The sequence below is a fragment of the Mastigoproctus giganteus genome, chromosome 4 (genome assembly GCF_048544385.1).
Source record: "Mastigoproctus giganteus isolate SK-2022 chromosome 4, ASM4854438v1, whole genome shotgun sequence".
In the NCBI taxonomy this organism is placed as follows: Eukaryota; Metazoa; Arthropoda; class Arachnida; order Uropygi; family Thelyphonidae; genus Mastigoproctus; species Mastigoproctus giganteus.
Window position 1 is genome coordinate 124,503,367 of NC_143578.1, and position 24,844 is coordinate 124,528,210.

A 24,844-nucleotide genomic window follows, 5' to 3' on the forward strand; every position below is an offset into this window, starting at 1 on the left:
AGGTGTCCGTTAGGAGAAGTTTCACTGTAACAACAACACTCACTACAACGAGAATAGTAAGAGCCTGTTTTAAGACTCAATACCTTTTTTTATTACAAAGTAACTTAATAACTTTATATGCTGATAGTAGTATTGTAAATAAAAGAAATGGATATATGACAATATGTAAAGATAGATATAATAGTGAAGTGCGTTTTTTTAAGTAAAAAAATTAGTAATTGTGTCTGCTCCGATAAGAAGATATACAGTAAATACAGTAACATCAACAAAAGAGTGGACTTCACTGGTGCCAAAAAAAACAGTGACATTTTGCTTGAGGAAACAAAGTCAGCAGCAACAGCTGACAGACTCATTTTATGAAGAATGCCCAAGCAATTGGCTTCTATAATTCCTGCTCTCTCTCTTTCAAAACAGTCCGAACACGTGCCGCCACTAGCCAACATCCATTTACTGTCCAACTTCAAACCCACAGAACCAACTTTTCATCTTCCTCATTTATTCATTCAACTGCCGTTTTCTGGAACAACCTTCCTTCATACGTATTTCCTGAAAATTACAATCTACAGAAGTTCAAGTCCAATGTCAACAAATATCTTCTTTCATCTTCTTAACCTCAAACCCAAGCACGGTACTAAGTACTATAGGTTCTAATACCTCTCGTTTTTGGGGTTCACATTATATAAAAAAAAAAAAAAAAAAGCCGAAATTCCACGCATCAGTAGAGAAATTTTGTGAATACAGGATGTTGTGTGATTCATGCAAAGAAAACAGGCAGCCCAAATGTGAGTGAAGAACAAATGGATTTAGAAAGAAACAGGCAGCTAAAATATGAGTGAAGAACAAATGGGTTTAGAAAAAAACAGACATTCAAAGTATGAGTGATGAAACAGTGCAGGGAGCAAAATGCATGTTCTTCAGAAGCAGGGGAAAATCAATAACATGTTCAAGCCATGAAATGAATCTGCCACAATCAACCATTTGGAAAGTGCTATGGAAACATTTGCAGCTGAAACCTTGGTGCTATCAAGTGTTGCAAGCAATCACTTCTATTGGAATGAACAGCAGCCTAGAAAACAAGATGCAGGGTATTTCGGAGACTGCTGGGAGTCATTTCGGTACCAGTAAACACATGGGTTGTGTTAGGGTTGCTAAGAATAGGAACAGGTGCATGTATACTTGTGTATACACCAATGCTAGGAGTTTGGAAAATAAATTTGATGAATTTAGGGTATTTCTCAAAACATCAAAGGCAGATATTGATGGGATATCAGAGACATGGTATCACACAGATATAAGGAATGCAGAACTGGAATTTGGGGAGTACAATGTGCACAGAAAGGATAGACAGGATAGGAAGGGAGGAGGGGTTATGCTATTAGTTAAGAAACACATAAAATCCAAGGAAGTGAACCCAGTCGACATCGCTGGACAGTGCAGTGTCAAATCAGTTTGGTGTGACATAAGCATTGGGAGATCAAAATTGGGAGTAGGAGTGTGTTATAGGCCTAATGATTCTGATCAGTATAATTAGAAACTGTACAGGCCAGTAAATCAGAGTCTTATAACTCGAGATTTTAATTTCCAAGATATTGACTGGAATTTGTGGGTTGGTCACTCACATATTAACAAGGCTTTTGTTAAAGGCTTTTGTGGATTTATTGGATTATTGTTTTCTACATCAGCATGTTCAGGAGGCAACTAGAGGGAGTAATGCTCTTGATCTGATTATCAGTAGTGATTTTTCATGCATTAAGAATCTGCAGATAAAGGAACCACTAGGTGGCAGTGATCAAAATGTGCTGAAATGGGATTTACTCAAAGAGGTAACTACCATCAGGGGTAAAGGGAAGGGTTTTTGCTTTCGTAAAAGCGACTACGGTGGTCTGAGACAGTATTTAAATTCTATACGGTGGGACCAACTGATGATGTTACCAACAACAAATTCAAAATGGGAAGCATTCAAAGAATTTATGTTGGAAGCTACTAGACTTTACATACCAATTAAGAAATATTGTTCAAGGTTTAGGCCTAAATGGATATCAGATGAACTGATGAAACATATGGCAGAGAAGAAAAATGCATGGGATATATATAAATTAATGGGTGACATGGAAGCCTATGATAGATATAAGCTGATCTGTAAACAAGTCACAAAGGAGATTAGGCAGCCAAAGGCAGATTATGGGAAATATTTGGCAAAGGATGCAAAGAAAAACAGCAAAGAGTTCTTTACCTATGTAAACTCACTTTGCATACTTTGGCAGTGAGCTAGATGATTTCGTAATAACTGAGAGCAAAGTGGAAGAGAAATTGTTGAAGATAAACATAAAAAAGGCACCCAGAATGGATGGGATCTATCCAGTTATATTAAAGGAGGCAGCAAAGGAAGTAAGCAAACCCTTAGCCATAATTATGAGAGCTTCTTTGGACTCGGGAGGTACCCATGAACTGGGGATGTGCAAATGTGACCCCAATTCACAAAGGAGGATCAAAGGGCGACAAGTAATTATAGACCTGTTAGTTTAACTTCTGTTCTAGGAAAATTAATGGAGGCACTGGTTAAAGAAGCACTGCAGAATCATCTAGATAAGACTTCAGTTATAATTCGGACACGGCATGGTTTTGTTAAGGGAAAGTCTTGCCTGACCAATTTGATTGGATATTATGATGTGGTCACAAAGGAACTGGATGCAGGGAATAACTATTATATCATATATTTGGATCTTAGAAAGACTTCTGATACTGTTGAACATGGAAGACTGCTGATCAAATTGAAGCAGTGTGGCATTGGAGGCAAATTGCTGCTATGGATAAAGGGATGGTTGTGTGGGAGAAGAGAGAGTGGTAATCGATGGACACTGCTCATCGTGGACTAATGTTATTAGTGGAGTCCCTCGGGGTTCAGTGTTGGGTCCATTCTTGTTTCCTGTATTTATAAATGATATTGATGATGGTATATCAAGCTTAATGTCCAAGTCTGGAGACTATACGAAGGTTGGCAGGGATGGAAGGACACTAATGACAGTACACAGCTGCAACAGGATCTAGAAAAGTTGAGCAGATGGGCTGAGAAGTGGCAAATGAAGTTTCACATTGACAAATGTAAAGTACTACATATGGGAAAACAGTAACCCCAGAGTAATGTATCAACTCTGTGGTACTACACTGACAGTGGTAGAGAATGAAAAGGACCTGAGGGTAATTGTGCAGGTAGATATGAAGTTTTCTCAACAGTGCAGACGGGCTGCAAGAGTAGCTCATGGTGTATTGTCAATGATATACAGGACTTTTTCTAGAAGGGATAAGGAGGTGATTATCCCCTTGTATAAGGCAATGGTCAGGCACACCTTGAGTACTGTATACAGGTCTGGAGGCCTCATTTTTAGGACGTAGAGCTGTTGGAACATGTATAGAGAAGGGCAACAAGATTAGTGAATGGAACAAAGTACAAAGTTTTGCAAATTACAGTGTTTAGAGACTAGGCACCTGCGAAGTGATCTGACGGAGGTGTATAAAGCCTTGAATGGTTTGAGTATGCTCAATGCTGATAGGTTTCTTCCTCTTGCTCAGAATAATCACGTGAGAGGAAATAAATTAAAATTGAGGAAAAAAGATGTAGGATAGATGCGCAGAAGTTTGCCTTTAGCCAGTGGGTAGTTGGTTGGTGGAACAGACTTCCATCCTTTGTTGTGGAAGTTGATAGCCTAAATAAATTTAAGGCTGAGCTGGACAGGTATTTGGATTGAACGGGGGGGGGGGGGGGGTGAAATGGGAGCCTTTTTTTTTTTTTTTTTTTTTTTGGCTGATGTAGCATAAGCTTGCTTTCTTGCATCAAATGGCTCTACTAATGCTAATGATGAAGTGAAGAATACCAATTTCTGTTGAAATGCAGACAAAGCGTGATGAACACAACGTGCTGAATCCCACAATGTTTGTGCAATGGAGCACAGAAAAACTAGGCGGGTACTTACTTGAACATATTCATAACAGTCCAAAAGTATGTGCTTTGAATTCAGAGAAAACTCAAAGGCCTATTCTCTTTTTTCTTTCTTTCTTTTTTTAATAATAAAAGAATCACTGATGTTGTTTATCTGACATACTTAAAAACTGTCTGCAAATCAGCACTGATGACTCAAATGGATGACTGTTTTTCAACAACACGACCCTCTACCTCACTATCATCAAAAAGTGACAGCATATTTAGATCAGTAAATGAGGAAGATGGAGTGGTCATTCGGGTCCAATCGAAACTTAAATGCCAGTGGACTGCAATCTATAAGGTTTGGTAAATAATATGTCCATTGCCTGCCATTACAAAGGAATGTGCGGCTCAACTGGAGGCCAGAATTGCTACTGCGATAGCAAAGGTAACCCTTTTAACACCATGAAAATTATACAAAGAGATTGATTTTCAGTGGGATATTTGTCAAATAACTGCTAGTACACATCATGAATTGGCAGTTACAACTCATCAAAACTTTAGGTGTTTCAGTGTCTAAAATTATGGAGCTTAGACATGTTTAAAGTTATTAAGCTATTTACTGCATATCTAGTAAAGAACATGCTGTGCAAATATCGTAGTCATACAACCAATAAGTGCAATTTGATTGCAAATTAGAAGAGTAAAGTCTATAATCTCCACTGAGGAGAGTTCTACATTCAAATTTGGGAAAGAGTAAAAAATACCAGCAACACTGCTTGCAAATTGATAGTGACATGTTGGGTGGGTGGCAGAATGTATAATGTCAGACAGTACTATTAGTAATATAGCCATTGCAACTCTCAAACAATTAAACCTTAATAACTATAGCAGTAGACAGTCAAATTAAAATGAGCAAAAGTCGAAGAACAAAATGTCACTTATTCAAAATTGAAATCCATGTGAAGTGAACATAAAACACGCATTAAGAATATCTTAAATTATAGTTGGCATTAGTTATCATTAAATGCTGTGCAAAAAACTGTACCTGACAACTATAGAAAAATATTCAGAAAAATTACAACATAATGCAGAAAGAGTTTAATAAAATAAAACTAAAACTAAATTTAATAAAATAAAACATATACCCAGCTGAGTTATGAGAGAACACTACAACCAAAAGTTATCAACCAAAAACCATAAAATCAGTAGCTTTTAAAAACCTGATTTCAATTGATACAGAAGTTCTCAGTACATCACATCAATCATTTATCACAGAATAACTAAAAACAAGATCACAACACAAGCTCTTCCAACAGAATCATGATGAAATATCAACATACTGCATTTGAGTAAAGTGGCAATGGCTTAAGATCCTGTGATGTACCAGCACTGGGTCAATATCACTGAACTGAGGATGAGATCAATGTGGTAACACCCCTGATCTGTGAGGTCTCTGAGGATATTATGGAAATGAATATTCCAGCATTCTGTTAGTATCTACAGGGTGTCTTAAAAATATTGGTACAAACGTTTAGGGGAGGTAGGTAACATCTAAGGGAATGTGAATCGCATAGGAACCCATAACCGGAAACGTCACAGGAAAGTAGTAGCAGACGCACAAGAAGCAGAAATGACACGACAGTAATTACTGGCAAACATTTATTTGACATAATATTAACAATGGAGTACGAGATGGATGCATTTCATGATGGTACAACAGATGCTAGAAGGTTCCACCATGAGACGCGATGCATGCGTGACACCAACGCAGCATGGATTGGCGGACACTGTCGAACACACTTGGAGTTTCTTTGACAGTAGCAGCAGCGCAGACGAGTCTCGCAACGAGATCCATTTCCGTCTTCACAGGCGATTCCATACACGATAGATTTGAGGGCCCCCCACAGAAAGAAATCAAGGCTCGATAAATCAGGTGAGCGTAGGGGCAAGGCAATGGGTCCACCACGGCCAATCCATCGACGCCCAAAATGCCTGTTCAAATGGTCACGAACACACCTTCCATAATGGGCAGGTGCCCCATCATGTTGAAACCAAACGTTGTGTCACATTTGCTGGAACATCGTCAAGTAACCCAGGTAGAACTCGTTCAAGAAAGATCTGCTATTTAGCGGAGTTCATGCAGGATGGTAACAGGTATGGGCCGACTAAGCAGCCACCGACCATACCTGCCCACACATTTATTGCAAAGCAATGTTGTGCCGCATGGGCGTGCACACCGTGTGGGTTGTCGTGAGCCCACACATGAGCATTGTGCTGATTGAATAATTCTTCCTGAATGAAATAAGCCTCATCCATGACCAAAACATAGGCTGGAAAATTCAAGTCTTGAACACTTTCTTGGAGAACCCACTGCGCAAAACCCACACATGCAGGATGATCTTGGAGGAGCAGTAACTGAACCCTTTGGAGATGAAAGGGGTGTAAGGAATCGTCATGCCAGACATGCTGTACACTGCAACGAGACACTACTAAGGCAGAGGCAATGGCATGTGTGCTGGTAGTAGGGTTATTCTGGACGGCATTCAACACACTTTCTTCCATGACGGGAGTTCGCGTCGAACAAGATCTGCCCACACTACTCCTGTTATCTCTAAATGACCCATAATTGCACAAATTTTGATGCACACGTGCAAACAAATGGTGGTCCGATACATGTCTGTCTGGGAAGCGTTCTCCATAAATTCGTTGAGCGGCTCGTCAAATGCCCTCTGCTAATCCATACACTAGGTGCATGTCTGCCAGCACACAGTTCGTATATCGATGCTTGCTCTTCTTGCGGCGACTACTGCTTGAATGAGTAAACCAGAAATTTTCCCTCTCGTGAACTGATGAACAGCGCCGTGTACCGACTTACGGTGACATTTCCGGTTATGTGTTCCTATGCAATTCACATTCCTTTAGATGTTACCTGCCTCCCCTAAACGTTTGTACCAATATTTTTGAGACAACCTGTATAATATGATGTCAGTAGGCTGATTTGGTGTGGGTTTGCTTTTATAATGGGTTGTCCACTAAAAGTCCTGTAGATGTAGCCAGTAAGCAAGCTTTTCATTTTAGTTGCAGACTTAAATAGCAATTCCTTTCTTCTCACTTAGTGGAGGTTTGTGGGATGTTCTGTATGAAGTACAGCTCAGGTTCAGGATGTATTCTCTCTTGTTGTAGAAATGTATGGGTGTAGATTTCTGGTGAGATAATCTATCCATTTTACTCATAATGTAGCTCATCTTCTGGGAATAAGATGATATGGTAAGTTCATCAGCATATAAGTATGAATCAGTGTTTGGAATACTGTCAATAATACTGTCTATTCATATTTAAATAAAGTTGAACTGAGAAAAAGAGCCTCATGGGACTCTTTCTTCTTGTACATAGGGTTGAGAGAGAGAGAGAGAGAGAGAGAGAGAGAGAGAGAGAGAAAAGGAAGTGAACTTGGAAGTATCTAAGTGTTGAATAAAATAAGGTAAATGACCACTCAGATTAACAGAATGAAGATCGTTGTTGTTGTTATTTGGTTTTTAGGAGCATTAGCAACTAAGGCCATATTGCTCCGGGATATGCGGTGGTCATTCCTTGACCTTTCCGCATCCTCCGTATTTGGTGGTGACGGACTCGAACCCCGGTCTAATCAAGAAGCGTGTGCTACGCACTGCTGCTCCTTCCCACCTGGCTACGGAGGCGCCTAATGAAGATCCCTTACAATTCCAAAGTGCCATATATATAGTGTTACAGGTCTTGCAACACTGGGAGTTTCCGCCATATCTGCATCGTGACACAATACAATCTCTGTATAGGCCATATAGTGTGTGTAGTGTGTGTGCATTGTGTGCTTTATGTAGTGTAGTCTTTTATGTTGTTCGTGTCGCGACTTAGCCTAGAGGCTTGTTAAATATCACCAACCCCTAATTTCCGTCCTGCACACAGAGTTGGATCAGCAAGAAAGGACTTGGGCTCTGGTGGGACAAACCATGTTGTCATTTGAGCTTACCAGGGAGGGTCCAAAAAAAAAATTATTGGTAAGGAGCATGGGGATGACAGTTCAAGTTTGGGGGATAGGTGGTAATAATAAGAGGGTGAAAGGTAAGAAGACTTCCACCAAAAATTTGAAGAATGTGGAACAAAGGGGCATCCCTGCAGAGTCAGCCCACTCTCCACGTATTGTTAGGATCAGCAGAAAATATTGGGTGGAAATATATTCACCTAGGGTATACATGATGGGTCCTGTACATGCTGCTTGGGAATCTCCATAACATTAGCATCTTTATCATAAGCTAGGGTTCAGTAAGTATGGCCTGAAAGGATAGTTTTGGTATCATGCTTTTATGGAAATTAGTGTGTTAAGTGAATGTTAAGATAATATTTCTTGTGGGAGTAGTTGCTCCACCTAGTTTCATTGTTATCTTTTTTATTTAGTAACAGTATCCATGCAGCACATGGACTTCTTCCTCTGACATTTTGAGACTGTCCAACTCTGCTATTACTCCTTTTGAGGCATTTAATATAGCAATAAGAAGAATAGTGCAACTAAGTGACTGTTAGTGGGCTCCATCCAAACTTGTTTTTGGCAGCTGTTCTGATTGACACTGATATGTCACTTCAATTAGTTCTCCTGATTTTAGGCATCAGACTGCTTTAGGAGATTCAGCTGTTTCATGGACACTTCCACAGAAAAGAGTGAAATTTTATCAATGGCCTAATCTCTTGAGTCAAATATCAGAAAAAGGTGCTGTATTTGTACATAGCAATTCCCCCCCCCTCCCCCTTGGCCATGTATGATGTGTTAATCAGTTCTGCAACCAGTTTGGGCTATGTCAACAATTTAAACTGGCTGAATTTATGCAATCCATTGTTGCTTCTTTTAGCTCTGGTAATGTGCTTTCTTCCCAAGGTTACCAACCTCTCCACGTGGAGGCAGAAACAGTGACATGGTACTGTTGAGTTTTAGGTTCATCAGTGACTTATACCATATTGGGCCATTGCATATTATGACTCTGCAAGCGTTCTCGGACAGACCACACATTGAATGGGCTGAAAAACATGGAATAACTCATGGGGAGGGATCCTACTCCCACTACCTGGGATCATCTAATTCCAGCATAGAATCAAGATGATTTTGGAAATTCCTTCAATCAGACAATCATTAGACCTCACCAAATGAGTGACACCATTATACCATGTCACGGAGGACAGTGCAACTATGTGACCAAGCAGTTACTACATCAGATAGATAAGTAAGTGTGGGGAGAGGAAGGAAGCCGGTTTGGTTCCTTTCTGTGCCTTTGCTTACCACTTTTAAAGTGCTGTTTAGAAAAGTAAAATGTATATAAACAAAATTAAATAAAATAGGTGCAATAAATCAATAAAAATTTCTATAAATCCCTATGAAGTGCTAAGGTGCTCGGTCAACAAAAAATTGCTTGGTACCTGGGAGACTGTAAAATCAGCATAATGAACCACAAAACATTAAAGGATGTTACACACTTGTATGATTTTAAATGTTTAATGTAAAAACTCATAGTAAAGCTTTTTGAACAAAATTAGACTTTTGGCCATGTATGAACTGTTAATCACTTTAAGGCATCAGACTGTTTGGAAAGTCCAGCGGTTAACAGACACATCTATATCAAAAAGAGTAAATTAACCAATGGTCTGATCACTTAAGTAAAATATTATCAATAAAATGCCGCTAGAATACATCGCAGAATTTTTTTTTTCACTAAATTTTTTAAGGTAGCGAAAAAAATTCAGTTAAGTATGTTGTGTGGTCAGAACTAGATCACACAAATTCAGTACAATGAATGGCTAAACAAAAAAAAAAGGAGCTAATCTTTTCAATTTAATATAAGGGAACTTAAATTTTCTTCACAATTTTTGAAATTAACAATTTACATACCATATCTATCACTTATTTGTCCAGGTGATGGTGTCCTCCTATGATAATCAACTCTGGGTGGAGAAAGAGTGGTATCTAGTTCTTCATAATTTGGTGCTTGATGATTATACTCAGGTGGAACTGATCGTGGTGTCTGAGGAACAGCCCTATGGGGTGGTGGCGATTCTGATGCTGCTGAGGATGGTGTTACAGTTTGAGGAGGGTAGTCTCTATAACCATATTCAGAATATGGTTGACTTTGAGGTGCATAAGTATCATAAGTTCGAATTGTTCCAGTAGGTGGTACCCTGCCATACGTTCCATAATCCCTAGAATATCCTTGGGATGTAGGCTGACTTAAGGGACTTATTGGATGCCCTATAATGAAAGAATTAGCAATTAATCAATTTATAGAAAAGTATCAAATTATGATAAAAAATATTTTGAAATTAGTGCATTGTACAAACTTTATAGGGTCAATCCCATGGGAATAAATTCCCAAAACAGTTGTTTGGGGGAAACATGTTTCATATTTAAAAAGATCCCACTCTTCATTAACTTACAGGAAAATTACAAATGGGCAGGTAGTGAGTTTACATACTGGACTAATCTTATTAATGAAGTCACATGCAGGGTTCAATGCTGAGCCTATTGTTGTTTTCTATGTTTATTAACAATAGTGATGAAGATCAGGCTTAATGATTAAATTTGCAGGGTGGTTAATGATAGTAGTCAGAATAAGCAACTGCAACATGATCAAAAAAAAAAAAAGTTGGGCAGATTTAACACTGACCTCTGATTAGTGTATCAACTGCACAGTACTACACTCAGGATAGAGAAAAATGAAAAAGCCCTGGGACAATTGTGCAGTACGATATGCAACTCTCTAAGCAATGCAGACAGCCTTTCAAGACAGCACGTGGGCTTTTGTCTATGATGTTTCGTATAGCATATACTTTGGTAGCAGAGATAAGGAGGTGATTATCCTATTGTATGAGCTAATGGTCGGGCCTCTTGAGTCATACATACATGTCTGGAAGCCTCATTTTAAAAAGGATGTAGATCTGCTGTAACAAATGCACAGAAGGGCCACAAGATTGATGAAGGGAATGAAAGAGTAGTCTTACCAAAACAGACTCCACTTCTGCAAACTGCAGCATCTGGAGACTAGGCACCTGCAAGGTGATCTGATCTGATTGGTGTTTTAGACTTTCAATAGGCAGCAAACTTAATGATGACAGCATTCTTTCTCTTGCTCAGACAACACACGAGGCATAAATTCAAACTGAAGAATGGTCGAAGGACAGATGTGCAGAGATTTGCCTTCGGCTAGCAGGTGGTTGATTGTAGAAATAAACTTCCATCTGTTGTTGTAGCAGTGGGCAGTCTAAATGAAATCAAGGAAGAGCTAGAGAAATTATTGAAGTGGATGGGCAGGTGATGTGGAGGCGCCTCCGTAGCCAGGTGGGTAGAAGCAGCAGCGCATAGCACACGCTTCTTGATCAGACCAGGGTTCGAGCCTGTGACTACCAAATATGGAGGATGCAGAAAGGTCAGGGAATGACCACCTCATATCCCCGGAGCACTATGGCCTTAGTTGCTAATGCTCCTAAAAACCAAATAATAAAATAACAAACAACAACAGGTGATGTTGCATATCAGTGAAGCAGATACAAACTGGCCAAGGCGTGAATTGCACATAATAATAACTGCCTAATATTCTCAATTCAATTTCAAGAGATTCTTCATTGATGTAGTATTCCTCATTGATGCAAGTTGTTATCACAATGAGGTCCACTGCAGTTGTATTGTGCCTAAGGGTTGGGAGAAAATTGTAGGATGTATGTCCCACTATTGCATTAATTCTCGTGACCAGATTCCTGTGGAATTGTTTCTAAAGATGTTTATCTACCCAATGAGAATCAAAGAGATAAGTAAAGACGGATGAGAAGAAAGACTAGATAATCTAATTGCATAATTAAGAAGTGGCACCATTTTCCTAAGGCAGAGGCTCATTAGCATCTATATACAGACATTGCACTGGATAGGTTCTGAAGGGTACCCTGGGTAGTCTTGAGAGAACTGTATTGGCATGGTACTCAAGTGTGATCTGATTAAGGTTCAATATAGGTGTAACAATGTAAAACAATCTGCACATGTCATAGAAGATATAACGTTAAGGAAGATAAGTTTAGAGTCATGTATGGCACCTAAGGATAGAACATGATTGCTAAATGGTACAGGTTGGATTCCCACCATTAGCTCAGGATCTGGATGGAGTCCACAATTTTTGCAAAAGTGAATGGCCATGGTTTTTGATGTAGCAAGGTAAATAGCCATTGTAGAAAATCCATGAATGAATTTTTTTCTATTATGATCTGAAGTTGTCATTAAATCAGGTCCATATTCTTTGATTGGAAAGATATTGTGAGATCATTTGCATAGAGATAGGCTGCAAAAATAGTTATATTCCTGTTAGATTTTTTTATCTTGACTAAAAAGAGGTTGGCACTAAGAACAAACCATGTACACCTTCTTCTCAGAAAACTGATTAAGACAGAACTTGAAAATGTAATGATGTACTTGAAAATGTTTTGGAGAAAACTGAGTATAACTAAAAGCTGCTGATTGTTTGTTTGAATTTTTAGGGTGCATTAGCAATTATGATTATAGTGTATCATGCTTATGGTGGAAGGCACAATGGAGAGTCACCTAATGGTTTTTATGATGATTTTCTTAAAGAACATGGTACATATTCATGATCATCATGAAGGAGAACATTTTCGTGATGTCTCAACTGCCACCTAATTGATGTGAGTGTTAATGATTGATGCTCATAGATAGGACCATTAGTTATTTTCATGGATAACTAGGCCAGTCCACAAGGATGTGCTTTACGGTAATCAACATGCTGCATCTGATTCAAAAGAGTATGTACAATTCTCATGTACAATTCTCAGTTGTGTAAGTACAACTTCCTGCTGCCTGTTTGTTCTGAAGCTAGATGACCAGGCTAAATGACAATTCATAGAACTGGTTTTATGAACTGGCTTAATAGAACGCATGGTTTAACGTGCTTCAATTTGTCTCTTTGATCTTCCCAACTTAGTTGTCAGTAGCATATGCAACTGCACCCAATTATCTGTGCATAGTCTTGGTAAGGTACATTTTGTCTACTGTAAGGTACAGTGGTAATTGATTTAGCAGCATTATCTGCTAGTTCCTTTCCTGGGATTTCTACATTCCAGAAAAAGTGTGCAACTCTATGATGTTCTGCGAGGACAGTTAGTAAATGTAGAATTTCGAAAAGGACTCTATGAGCAGCATCCAATTCTTCAGTGCTTGCAATTAACTTATGGAATCAGGAAATATTACACTTTTCAGTGTATTAGTCGACTTTGTGTTCTACAGCCATTTGAGTTGTTGCAAGTTGTTGCTGCAGTATATATATACTGCATTCAATCAGTGGTATTGCGCTGTCATATTTGGAAATACTTCAGCTATTCCCACTTAGGTTGCACTTTTCAACCTATCCATACTGGAACATAATGGCAAAACTATGTTTAGCTTGAATAGGGGCATGCAGCTGTAGGATGTTTTCTTTGGGTATTAGATTCCTGTCTGAGTTTTGAAGCTGAAGATCACTTTTTGGTGGAACAGTGCTCCAGGGTGAAGGAGAATGCTTTGGAGTGGCTGAAATGTTTTATAATGAAAGCTTCAAGTCTGACAATAGTTCCCTGAGTTTAATGCATACAGAACCGGGCCAATGGGGTCGAGACATTGCGCAATGTTGGATGTTGCAGACATGGAGTAGGGTTCCATAGTCAAGTTAGGACCTAATCAGAGCTCTGTATAAACAAAGTACCGTTAAACAATCAGCCCCACCCAAGTGGCTGCTGAGAGAACTCACAGAATATTTAGCTTTTATAGGAAACTGATTCTAAACTGTTTGACACGTTCGAGGAAATTTAGCTTATGGTCAAAAATAACTCCTAAGAAGCAAATGCTAGTTTGAACTGGTATTGGATGTCCATCTAATATTAGTTTGGGGTTGGGATGAAGTCTACATTGCTAATAGAAATGAATATAGGTTGCATTTTGTACAGAATGTCTGAAGCAGTTGATTTGTGCCCATGAACTAATCTTTGTTGTGGGCCTTTGAAACTGCTTTTCTATACTGCTTATGTTTTGGTAGTGATGAGAAAAGCTGAAAACTTCCAACAGTGGTTGTTGTTATTGGGATTAACAACACAAGGACTACTGAGGCCAAATTGTGTCTGTTCAGTTTATTTACAGGCAACATATCGTTAGAGATGTTAAATTATATGCTCCTGTACAGGCCAATATGTTTTAAATACATGAAAAGTTCTTGATATTGGCTTCTCCTAATATATGAGACAAATTAGATGAGCTGTTCAACGTTAAGAGTGACCAGAAAGTGTTTAATCGAACGGTTGAATATAAAAGGGACACTTGACCAGAAAATGACGAACCATAAGTTGCATCTGACAGGATGAGCACTGAGGTGGGTTTTCTCCCACTAGCAGGAAGAGATGGATATGGTGAGTGTGTCCAATTCTGAGCCTTGCCAATACCACTTCTTCTCATCTGTTTCGTCGGAAGCTATAGAGCCACAGCTTTGAATCTTCTTTTATCTGGTAAAGTTTATTGTTGATGTTACCTTTCAGGTCTGTGACCATTTATGGTAGCAAGCTTTATGAATGACACACTTATAGTCGCTGTAAGGAAACTGAGGGTGTTGTGAGAAAGAGGGTTGAGGATGTTTAGCGGCAAAGTCGGCACTTGCATTTCCAGGAATGCTGAAATGGCCAGGGATCCAGCAGAAACTGATCGATTGATTGGACACACTGCAACAGAATAGTTGGGAATGAATCTGTTTCAAGATAGGATGAGAATATGAGAACTTCTTTATGGCAGAGACAGCACTGAGGAAGTTGATGTAAATTATGGCAGGTGAGATGGAAAGCTCAATAATCTTACTAAGTGCTAACTTAATGGCATATAATTCAGCTGTGAAGACGATACAAGCTAGTGGTAGTGTGGATGAAATCATACATGAAGGAAAAACTGCAGCAGCACCTACCATTTTGTCAGTTTTGGAACCATCTGTATAAATTTTATAGGCATGGTTGTTCGTAGTAGCATGAACTAAGTGTAACTGTCTGATATTGCAGGGTGGTATAATATTTTTCCCCCACTGGAGAAAGTGCACATTGCGAGAGACAGACACATAAGTTCAAGGTGGAACAGGTGAAATTGTGTCCTAAAAAATTTCATTTAAATTGACATTCCAACTCTGAACAAGCTCTTTAATCCTGAGTGAAGCAGGTCTATTTTAATTTGGCTTGCTCTCATAGAACAATTCCCACAGAGTATTATAGAGATACGCCCTACTGGGGTGCGATGGGAGACTGTATCTTAACAGAATATTGGAACAGTAGTGTTTTTCTACGCAGGTGTAATGGGGAATCATGCGCTTCAATATAAAGATTTTGGATCGGAGAAGTCCTGAAAGCCCCTAGGGCTGTCTTCAAAGCACCATGCTATATGACGTTCAGCCGTTCTAATGTGCTTACCCTAGCAGAGTCATATACTGAAGAACCGTAATCCAGGCGTGAACAGATTAGCGATTTGCACAGGTGTAGTAAGTTATACCGATCAGCTCCCCATGACATGGACGAGACTGATCGAAGTATATTCATATGCTTTAGACAAGTAGTTCTTAAATGAGTGACGTGAGCTTGGAAGTTTAGCATGCTATCCAATATCAGTCCAAGAAATCTAACGGTATTAACAAGTAGGATTGGAGTTTTGTTTATTTCTAGTTCAGGAGGGAGAGCCCATAACTTGCAGAAGTGAGCGGCAGTGCATTTATTTTCTGACAGTTGATAATCATTCCGTGAAGTCCAGGATTCTATTTTGTTTGTGGCTAGTTGGAGCTGCCATTCAATGGTGTTCATATTTTTGGACTGACAGGAAATGGTAAGATCGTCTGCATACATGTAAGTTTCAACAGTTTTTGGGATGTTCCGTGTAATATTGCAAACTCGAATTGCGAATAGTGTTGGACTAAATATCGAATCCTGTGGTACGCCTTCCTCTTGAATGTGAGATGTAGAGAGTGCATTTTTATATCAGACCTGAAAATACCGAAGTCGCAAGAAATTTTGAATTAATTCAGGCAACTGTCCCCTTAGGCCTAGATGGTAAAGATCCATTATAATACCATGATGCCAAGTCGTGTCGAATGCCTTTTCAAGATCTAAGTTGACCATGACTAGATGTTGTCTCATGACAAAGGCATTGCAAATATGAGATTCAGCTTTAATAAGCACAAGCTGTTCTTCCGAAATCCATACTGATGGTCTGGAAGGAGATTCTGTGACTCCAGGATGTAAGTGGGTGAGTCTTGTATGAATCATCCTTTCGAAAATTTTCCCTATGCAGTTGGTAAGAGATATTGGCCTATAATTTTGAACCAGGGTAGGACCTTTGCCTGGTTTTGGTATGGCGATAATGAACAAATGGTGCAAAGATGAAGGATAGACATTTTCAGAGAACATCCAATTGTAGAAAATCAACAGGATACACAAGTCCTCTTCATGTAAATGCTTTAGCATAATGTAATGAACACCATCTGGCCCTGAAGCACTGTTGTGAGATCTATTTAATGATTCTTTCGGTTCTATTAATGTAAAGTGTTGGTTGTACAGAAAGGAGCGGCGCATTGAGATGTTAATTTTATACCGTTCTGCATGGTCTTTAATGCTCTGGAAGGAGCTTGCATAGGAAGCAGAAGCAGAGCTGGTGGCAAAAGATTCTGCTAACGCATTGACAACTTCTTCGGGCGTAGACATGTCTTTTCCTTTCCAGTGAAGTATGGGAGAGGGTAGCCAAACAAATTGCCATTTAGTGCCTGTATCCTTCTCCAGATGATCCGTGTGTCAGTGTCTTTTATGATGGTTGATGCAAAAGCAATCTACGAGTCGCGTTTTACTTTCCTTCTAATTTGCCTTGCTTTAAGCCTTTTATAAGCAATTAAGTTAGTGGTAGTAGAACACTTCCGAAAATTATTCCATGCACGGTTTTTATCTTGTTCGGCAACAGAGCACTCTGCATTCCACCAGTGATTTCGGTGAGCACGAAATGGCTTGGATTTTGGAACGAAAGCATTTGCCGCAGTCAGAATCTGATTGGTGATGTAAGTAGTTGCATCATCAATATGTTTCTGTTGGACATAAATTCTGTCTAAGAGCATTTGGGCAGAATAGCCATCCCAGTTCGGCTTACTAAACTTTCAATTGGATCGTTGGTTAGGATTTTGAGTTACCGCTGTTTGTATTGAGCAAATAATTGGAAAGTGGTCACTGTTACATGGATCGGATAAAACCGACCATGTCAGGATTGGAAAGATGGATGGAGAGAAAATTGACAAGTCAACTGCCGAAGTAGCTCCTGTAGATAGGTGGATGTAAGTAGGAGATCCAGTGTTTAGTAAATTAAGATCGCTATTATTCATAAATTCTTCAATTAATTTGCCTCTTCTGTCCATTGTAGCGAACCCCCACAATGGATGGTGTCCATTAAAGTCACCAAAAAGACAAATTGGAGTTGGTAGTTGTGTAATGAGATTGCCAAGTTCTGAATGGGGAAAAGGTAGAGATGGTGGAATATAAACGGTAACAAAAGTAGCTGATGTACCAACTGCAATAAGAGTAGTCACAGCTTCTAGATTTGTTATTAACTGGATCGGCTTGGATGGCATGTTAGAATTAACCAGAATGGCTACTCCTCCATGTGCAGGAGACTGAGTTTCTATCTCGTCTATACATCATATAATTGGAGAATTTTGGCAAAACTTGGAGTGACAATGTTTCCTGTAGGCATATAGCTATGGGGTTGAATTGAGCTATTAAATCTTTTAAGTCATCAGAATGGCTGCTTAGACCTCTGCAATTCCACTGTATGATGTTATGCATTATTTAGGTTTATTTGAGGATGATTCATCTGGCTATTTTTTGGATGCAGGATATTTTTTCCGGTCTTTTTTTGGGAATGTGGGGCGACCAGTATCCATAGTGTCATTGGCATGCAATTCTAGGATCGGTTCCTCATAATCTGGGTGTACATCCACTTCTATACTGTTTGTTTGAGGTTCGGCTTTCTTACAATCTTTAGTAGTTTTCATTCTTTCAGTGTTCTGTGAGACTATTGGAGTATCAATTGGGATACTAATTGGGGTGTTTGTGGCTTCACTGGTTTTAGGGTATCTTTTCTGGAGGCTGATAAGGTTTCTTTAACCCAATTTGCCAAAGAAGTGTTCGGTGGTATTCACACGTCTGTTTGAGCTGCAGTTGAAATATAGCTTCGGGTGCGAGACGCATAAGGTTGACTGGGCATGGTCGACAATTTGTCTGTGTGCTTCAGGATATGTTACTTTATGTTCTATTTTGTATCTCTGAATTTTCTTTCCAGTTTTCCACATATCACATGATTTAGAAAATGCAGGATGACTTCCTTTGCAGTTGGGACACACGGGGGTTGAGGCTGAGCAATCTGCTTGTGTATGGTCTTTAGAGCCACATATAGGACATGGCATGACCTCTGCATGCCTGCGGAGAATGGCCATATTTCTGGCATTTAAATCAGCGAAGAGGATTCGGGATGTACGGTCGAATCTGGCAGTTTAAATAGCCAGCTTTTACAGTGGATGGCAAATCAGGAGTGTTGAAGGTTAAAATGATGGATCCAGTTAGTACGAGATTTCCATCTTTTTTAATCATTATGTGCTTCACACTGATTGCCTTCTGATTACTAAGTTAGTGGACTAATTCCTCCTCAGACACTGAAAGCAGGTCCCACTCTGTGATGACGCCTTTCGATGAATTTAAAGTATTGTGGGGAGTAACAGATACTGGAAACCCACCAAATGTTTTTGTCTTTAATAACCACTCAGAATGTTTGGCGGTGGCTGTTTCAACCAGGAGGTCTCCTGATTGTAGTCTCTTCACCATTTTTGGTGATTCAGCAATTGATTCTAAATATTTTTGAATTATAAATGATGATAGCTTACCCACTGGCTGAGCAGACAGAGTGTATCACCAAAATGTTAGGGAGGTTATGACACTCTACTTGTATTCGAAGTTGGTTTTGAGTCACTCGGGGCCTTCCAACAGTGGATTATGTGGTGTCCACTGTACCAGGAAGCTGCTCTGCTAATGCATTTATTGCAACTATGAACAGGGTGGGGCTAAGTATTGATCCTGATAGACTCTCTTCTTGAAAAAAATACTTTGGACATTCCAATTTTACTCCACTTGACAATGTGTCACTGCAAGAAGTTTTGTATGAAAACAGACAAGTGTTCACAAAGTCCATGGCAATGCAATTCACAAAGGATCCTGTATCTCCTGTAAAGTCTAATGGTATTAGACTTTACTGATGTCAAAACAGTGACCTGGTGTTCCAATTGAAGGAAAGCATTTTTTGATGGAGTCTTCTAATATCTTCTTTATATTGACATATTGGTAGTCTTCTTTACCAATATGTCAATATGATCTGTTTTGTTGCACTTCACTATGGACTGTACGGATGATGTCATGAATTTCCAGAAACCATATAAGTCTAACAATTAACTATTTTCTCAAATAATTTACAGAGGCAGTTGGTTAATGCAACAGGTCTGTCATGGGTTAGATTAGCAGAGTCTTTTCTGGTTTCGAGAAAGCTAGAATGGTACCATAGTGCCATTTCCCTGGAAAGGAATTTTCTGAATAGATTTTATTGTAGGACATTGTCTGGACCCACAGTGCTGTTTCCGGATGCTGACAGTCCTTGATGTAACTCATGCATTGTGAATGATTATAATGCACATCTCCTTTCATGGAGTAGTTTAACTAATGCATTTCTTGCTGGTACTATTTTGTGATTCTGGAAAATTACCAGATAAGATGTTATTATTGAGACCATGGCAAAGGTTTCACCAAGTACATTTCTAATTTGCAATATTCTGCCCCTTCAGGTTATAATTAGTGAAAAGTTGTGATGATATCTGCTACTCATTTTGTTGTGTTTGGAAGATTTTTTGAGACGGCATCATATGCTTCATTTTAGAAGGGAAACATATCTGGGAGGCTGTTTGGCTGGAGCTCCTAACAGACCTTTGATTTTGTGCATCCATTGTGGTGGATAAGACTTTACACAGATGGGTTGCAACAGATTTTAGGTGAAATGCCAATTTCAAGGATGTTCTAGAAATAGCACTGTCAGCAGCATGCAATATTTTCTATGACATATGTACTGCCTCATTAAGTGAGTATTGTTGGATAGTTTCCAAATCTAATATCACTAACATTTGATATTTTGGTCAATCAGATTTCTCCAGTTTCCATCTTCAGTTTCTATGCGGACGGATTGAAATCTTATCTAACAGTTTAATTAGCATTGGAAACTTATCATTGTATAGAGGATTATTGGTTATTTTCTACTTAAGTAGAAGGAACAGGATGAGAAAAATGTACTGCAAGGTCTACTGCAGTGCCACTGCCGAAAGGAATATGCACATACACTGATGAGCCAAAACATTATGACCACCTACCTAATATGATAGTGGTCCTCCACGTGCAGCCAAAACAGCTCATACCAGGGAAGGCATGGATGCTACAAGATTTCTAAATGTGTCTTGTGGTATCTGGTACCAACACGTAACCAGCAGATCCTTTAACTCCAGTAAGGTCCGTAAGACATGCAGATCGGAGTTGCTGTTCCAACACAAACCACAGATGCTCGATGAGATTGTTGTCTGGGGAATTTGGAGGCCAAGGCAATACCTGGAAGTCATCCTCATGTTCTGCGAACCAGTCTCGAACAATCTGGGCAGTGTGGCATGGCACATTATCCTGCTGAAAGATGGCACCACCAGAGGGGAAGACCGTTGCCATGAAAGGGTGTACCAGGTCAGCAATGATGTTTAGATAGGTGGTAGACATCAGAGTGCCCGGCACATGGATGACTGGACCCAAGGTATCCCAGGAGAACATCGCCCAAAGCATGACACTGCAGCCACCGGCTTGTTTTCATCCCACAGTGCATACAGGCAGCATCGCTTCCCCAGGGAAACGACACACACATACCCGGTTAGCATGGGCACTCAGAGGGACCTGCAGCTACACAACCCCATTTTCAGTTTGTGCCATAGTCGCCCTTCTGTTGCCACATACCATCAGAGAGAGCCTTCGCCCATCTCTAGCATCAATGAGCAGTGGTTGTCCAACACCTCACTGGCGGTTCGTGGGTTTTCCCTCCTCGGACCACTTTTGGTAGGTACTATCCATGGTTAACAGTGAACATCCCACCAGCTGTGCCGTTTCGGATATGCTCTGACCCAGTCGTCTGGCCATTACAACTTGGCCTTTGTCAAACTCGCTCAAGTCCAGTGCCTTTCCCATCTGAAGAACAAGAGTAACACTGTATCAGGAGCTCAGTATCAGGTGTTTTTTATACCATGTCCCGACCTATGCATGCGAAATAATTCACCTGCAGTTGCTTCAATTTGTATAATGACTCACTGGTCATAATGTTTTGGCTCATCAGTGTATATAGGTCCTATCCTTAACCTAGCAAGGATTACTTCTTTTCAGACATCTTTTTCACTGGTTTTTCACTACTTTAAAACTGGTTTCATTTGAAAAAGTTTATTATAAGTTTGCTCGTTCCATATTTTTTGCCAATGCTCTTTGATGCTATATCTGTATAAAGCATCAAAGCGAACTTTGGTGGTTATATAACAATATGGTACTTTGGTGGTTGGAGGTATGATCCCTGTTGCCTTTTTTGCTGCATGGTCAGTTTGTTCATTCCTTCTAATTCCTGTATGTCCAGGAATCCAACAAAAGGTTGTTGAAGTGGAATTTAATGGCACAAGGGCTGCGATGGCCAAAATGTGCCTATAACTTAAGATTGTTGGTCAATATCCAACAAAGGGTAACATTTTTGTTTTCTTTTAAGCAGTTTGCTTAGGGTAACGAATTTGTCTCAGGGTTAGATGGAGATTCTTTGAATATTGCTTGCATTACACCGAGGGAGTCTGTGAAGATCAAACTATGGGGTAATTTTTGGTGCCATATATGGTCTATTGCTAACTTTTCTGCTTGTAGTTCAGCTGTAAAGATGCTACATTCTGTTGGGAGAACTTGGGTTACTGTACTATCATGGAAAACTGCTGCTGCACATACTTTTGTATCAGTTTTTGGTCTATCTGTATATATTTCTCCGGATAGACAGCATGTAGTTGTTGCTGTTTCCTAGTAGGGAATGTCTTCCCCACTTATGGAAGTAGGTATCACAGACTGGTGATGTATCCAAAGGAGGTCTTGGCGCATTCTGTATGACAGCTAGTTTGTTGAAATCTAGAGAACAAACTGGAAGCAGCTTCTTGATGCGTATGTTTACTGATTTGTTTGCTGTTGGATGTATTCTGCTCATAATCATTTTTCCATATTGGAGTATATAATGTTTCGTACACTGGATGATTTGGAATGCACTTTATTTTAGCTGCATAAGATAAAAGTAGTACTTGTCTTCTAAAATGTAGTGGTGGTTCATAGGCTTCAGTATAGAGACTTTGAACTGGAGAAGCACACTTCTCCAGTTCAAACGAATTTGTCTCAGAGTTGGATGGAGATTCTTTGAATCTCCATCCAACTCTGAGATGGAGATTATGGTGTACAGGTCTAACCATCTTAAGGCACTTGGTCTTGCAGAACTATAAACTGGTGCCTAGTAATGGAGTCTGGATCTTATCAAGGTTTTATACATATGAAACAAAGTGTACCTGTCTGCTCCCCACTTTGTTGCAGATATAACTCTCAGAATATATAATTTCTTTAAACAGTTTGTTCTAAGACATTTTACATGATCTAAAAAGGCCAGTTTCTCATCATGGTATAATCCCAGAAAAATTGTGCTCAATATTATTGGGATCAGTTGTTCTCCTAGCTTTAGTTCTGGGTCTGGGTGTAAGTTTCTTTTCCTACAAAAGTGTATTCCTACTGTCTTTTGCTTAGAGTCGAAAGCCATTATTTTGGATCCATGCTATTACTTTATTAATTGTCGATTGCAGTTGGTGCTCTATTGTTCGCATATTTTGCAAGTGACAAGAAATGGTGAAATCGTCTACATAAAGTGCTGCATCTACAGTATTCGGTATTTGTTTAACTATCGAGTTGATTTTTATAGCAAACAGGATAGCACTGAATACTGATCCCTGTGGTACTCCCTTCTTGTAAAAATATATTCGATAGTGTGGTTAATATTCTAACTTGGAAAGATCGTTGTTGAATAAAATTTCGGATACATATTGGAGTCTGGATACTTAGGGACATTTGTAACTTTGTTACAAATGTCCCTAAGTATTCAATATCGCCATGATGTGTCTTATGCTTTTTCTAAATCAAAATATATCACTATTAAGTGCTGTTTTCTTATGAAAGCATTTCTTATATAGTTTTCTGCTTTTATCATTAATTATAAAGTGGACCTGTTTTTTCTGAAACCATATTGGGCTGAGTTTAGTAGGTTATGGGTTTCTAAGAACCACATTAGTCGAGCATTTACCATTTTTTGAAGTATTTTTTCAAGGCAGCTAGTCAAGGCTATGGGGTGATAGTGATTTGGGTTTGTGGATTCTTTATCTGGTATAGATCTTTATCTACAACTTACATCTGTTTTCAAAAGGCTAAGACTATTGAACCATTGATTCGGAAAGTAATTTTCTAGGTATATCCTGTTATATAAGAGAAGCAATGATATCAAAGATTTCTCATCTAATTGTTCCACCATCATCTATAATATTTCATCTGGACCTGCTGCACTTTCCTTCATCTGTGAGAGTGAATGGATTGTTATAAGAGTAATTACTTTTAGTGCAGAAATTCAATTTAAGTGTTTCTGCACATGCTTTAAGTTTTTGGAAAGCTGGTTCATAGGAGCTACTACCTGATATTTTTTCAAAAGTTCTGCCTAGAGAATTTGCTGTCTTCAGGCTTAGATATATCTTGTCCATTCCATTTTATAAAAGGAGGAGAAATTCTTTGATATTTGTTGTTTATTTTATTTATTTTGTCCCAAACCTTCCAGCTGTCTGTTTTCCTAGTAATCATTGATGTAAAATGGATCCAAGATTCTTTCTTACTGATCTTAGTAATGCATCTGACATTTGCCCTTGCCTTTTTGAATTGTATCAATTTGGTGGTAGGGTACCTTCAGATATTATTCCATGCCTTGATTTTCTTACATTTTCTAGGGTATGTTCATCATTCCACCATGGCTTTGGATGTATGGGAAATTTTGAGGAAGTGTTTGGTATTCTTAATTTTGCAGCTTGGAGGAGTTTTTCAGTTACATATTTCACTGCAGAGTCAACTGACCCCTGTTGGATTTGCTGCTCCTCTAATATGCTATCTGTTTGTATCTTGCCCAGTTTGCCTTATCTATTCTCCACTTTGGAATTCTTTCCGGTCGACAAGGAGTTGGTCATTTTAAAGTAATTTTTACTGGATAATGATCACTATCCAGTGGATCATCATGAACTGCCCACTCTAGTAGAAGGTATATTGATGGAGAGCATATAGAAAGGTCTATTTCTGTATTCCTGTCGACAGGTGTATATATGTGGATGTCCAGGCATTTAAGACTGTAAGGTTCAGTTTATCAAGTAGTTTTTCTAGAATTTTTTTTCTATCTATGATTACATTTCCCCATAGATTGTGGTGGCCATTCGTATCTTCCATGATACAGAAAGGAGGTGGTAGTTGAACTACCAGGTCTTCTAGTTCGGTATAACTTATATCTTGGTTGGGTGGTGGGTAGATGGAGACAATTATTACATGAAATTTTACTGCAATGCGTAACCTCTAGATCATTCTGCAATGGAATCTATTGGGTTGGTATAGTGGAATTTACTAAGATTGATACTACACAGTGCGATGTGCTGTATTGTTTGTAATTCTGTC

At 39.1% G+C, this 24,844-nt stretch overlaps 1 protein-coding gene across 5 annotated transcripts in view; it reads right to left on the bottom strand.

Moving 5' to 3' along the window:
• Positions 1-24,844, bottom strand: part of LOC150087042 (catenin delta-2-like) — an 863,363-nt gene that overhangs the window by 430,920 nt on the left and 407,599 nt on the right. For all 5 annotated transcript variants that reach the window (XM_090372913.1, XM_090372911.1, XM_090372910.1 and 2 more), the window contains one exon: positions 9,834-10,190. In XM_090372913.1, coding sequence (XP_090229039.1) covers positions 9,834-10,190 — 357 coding nt within the window. The remainder of the gene's footprint in view (positions 1-9,833; positions 10,191-24,844) is intronic.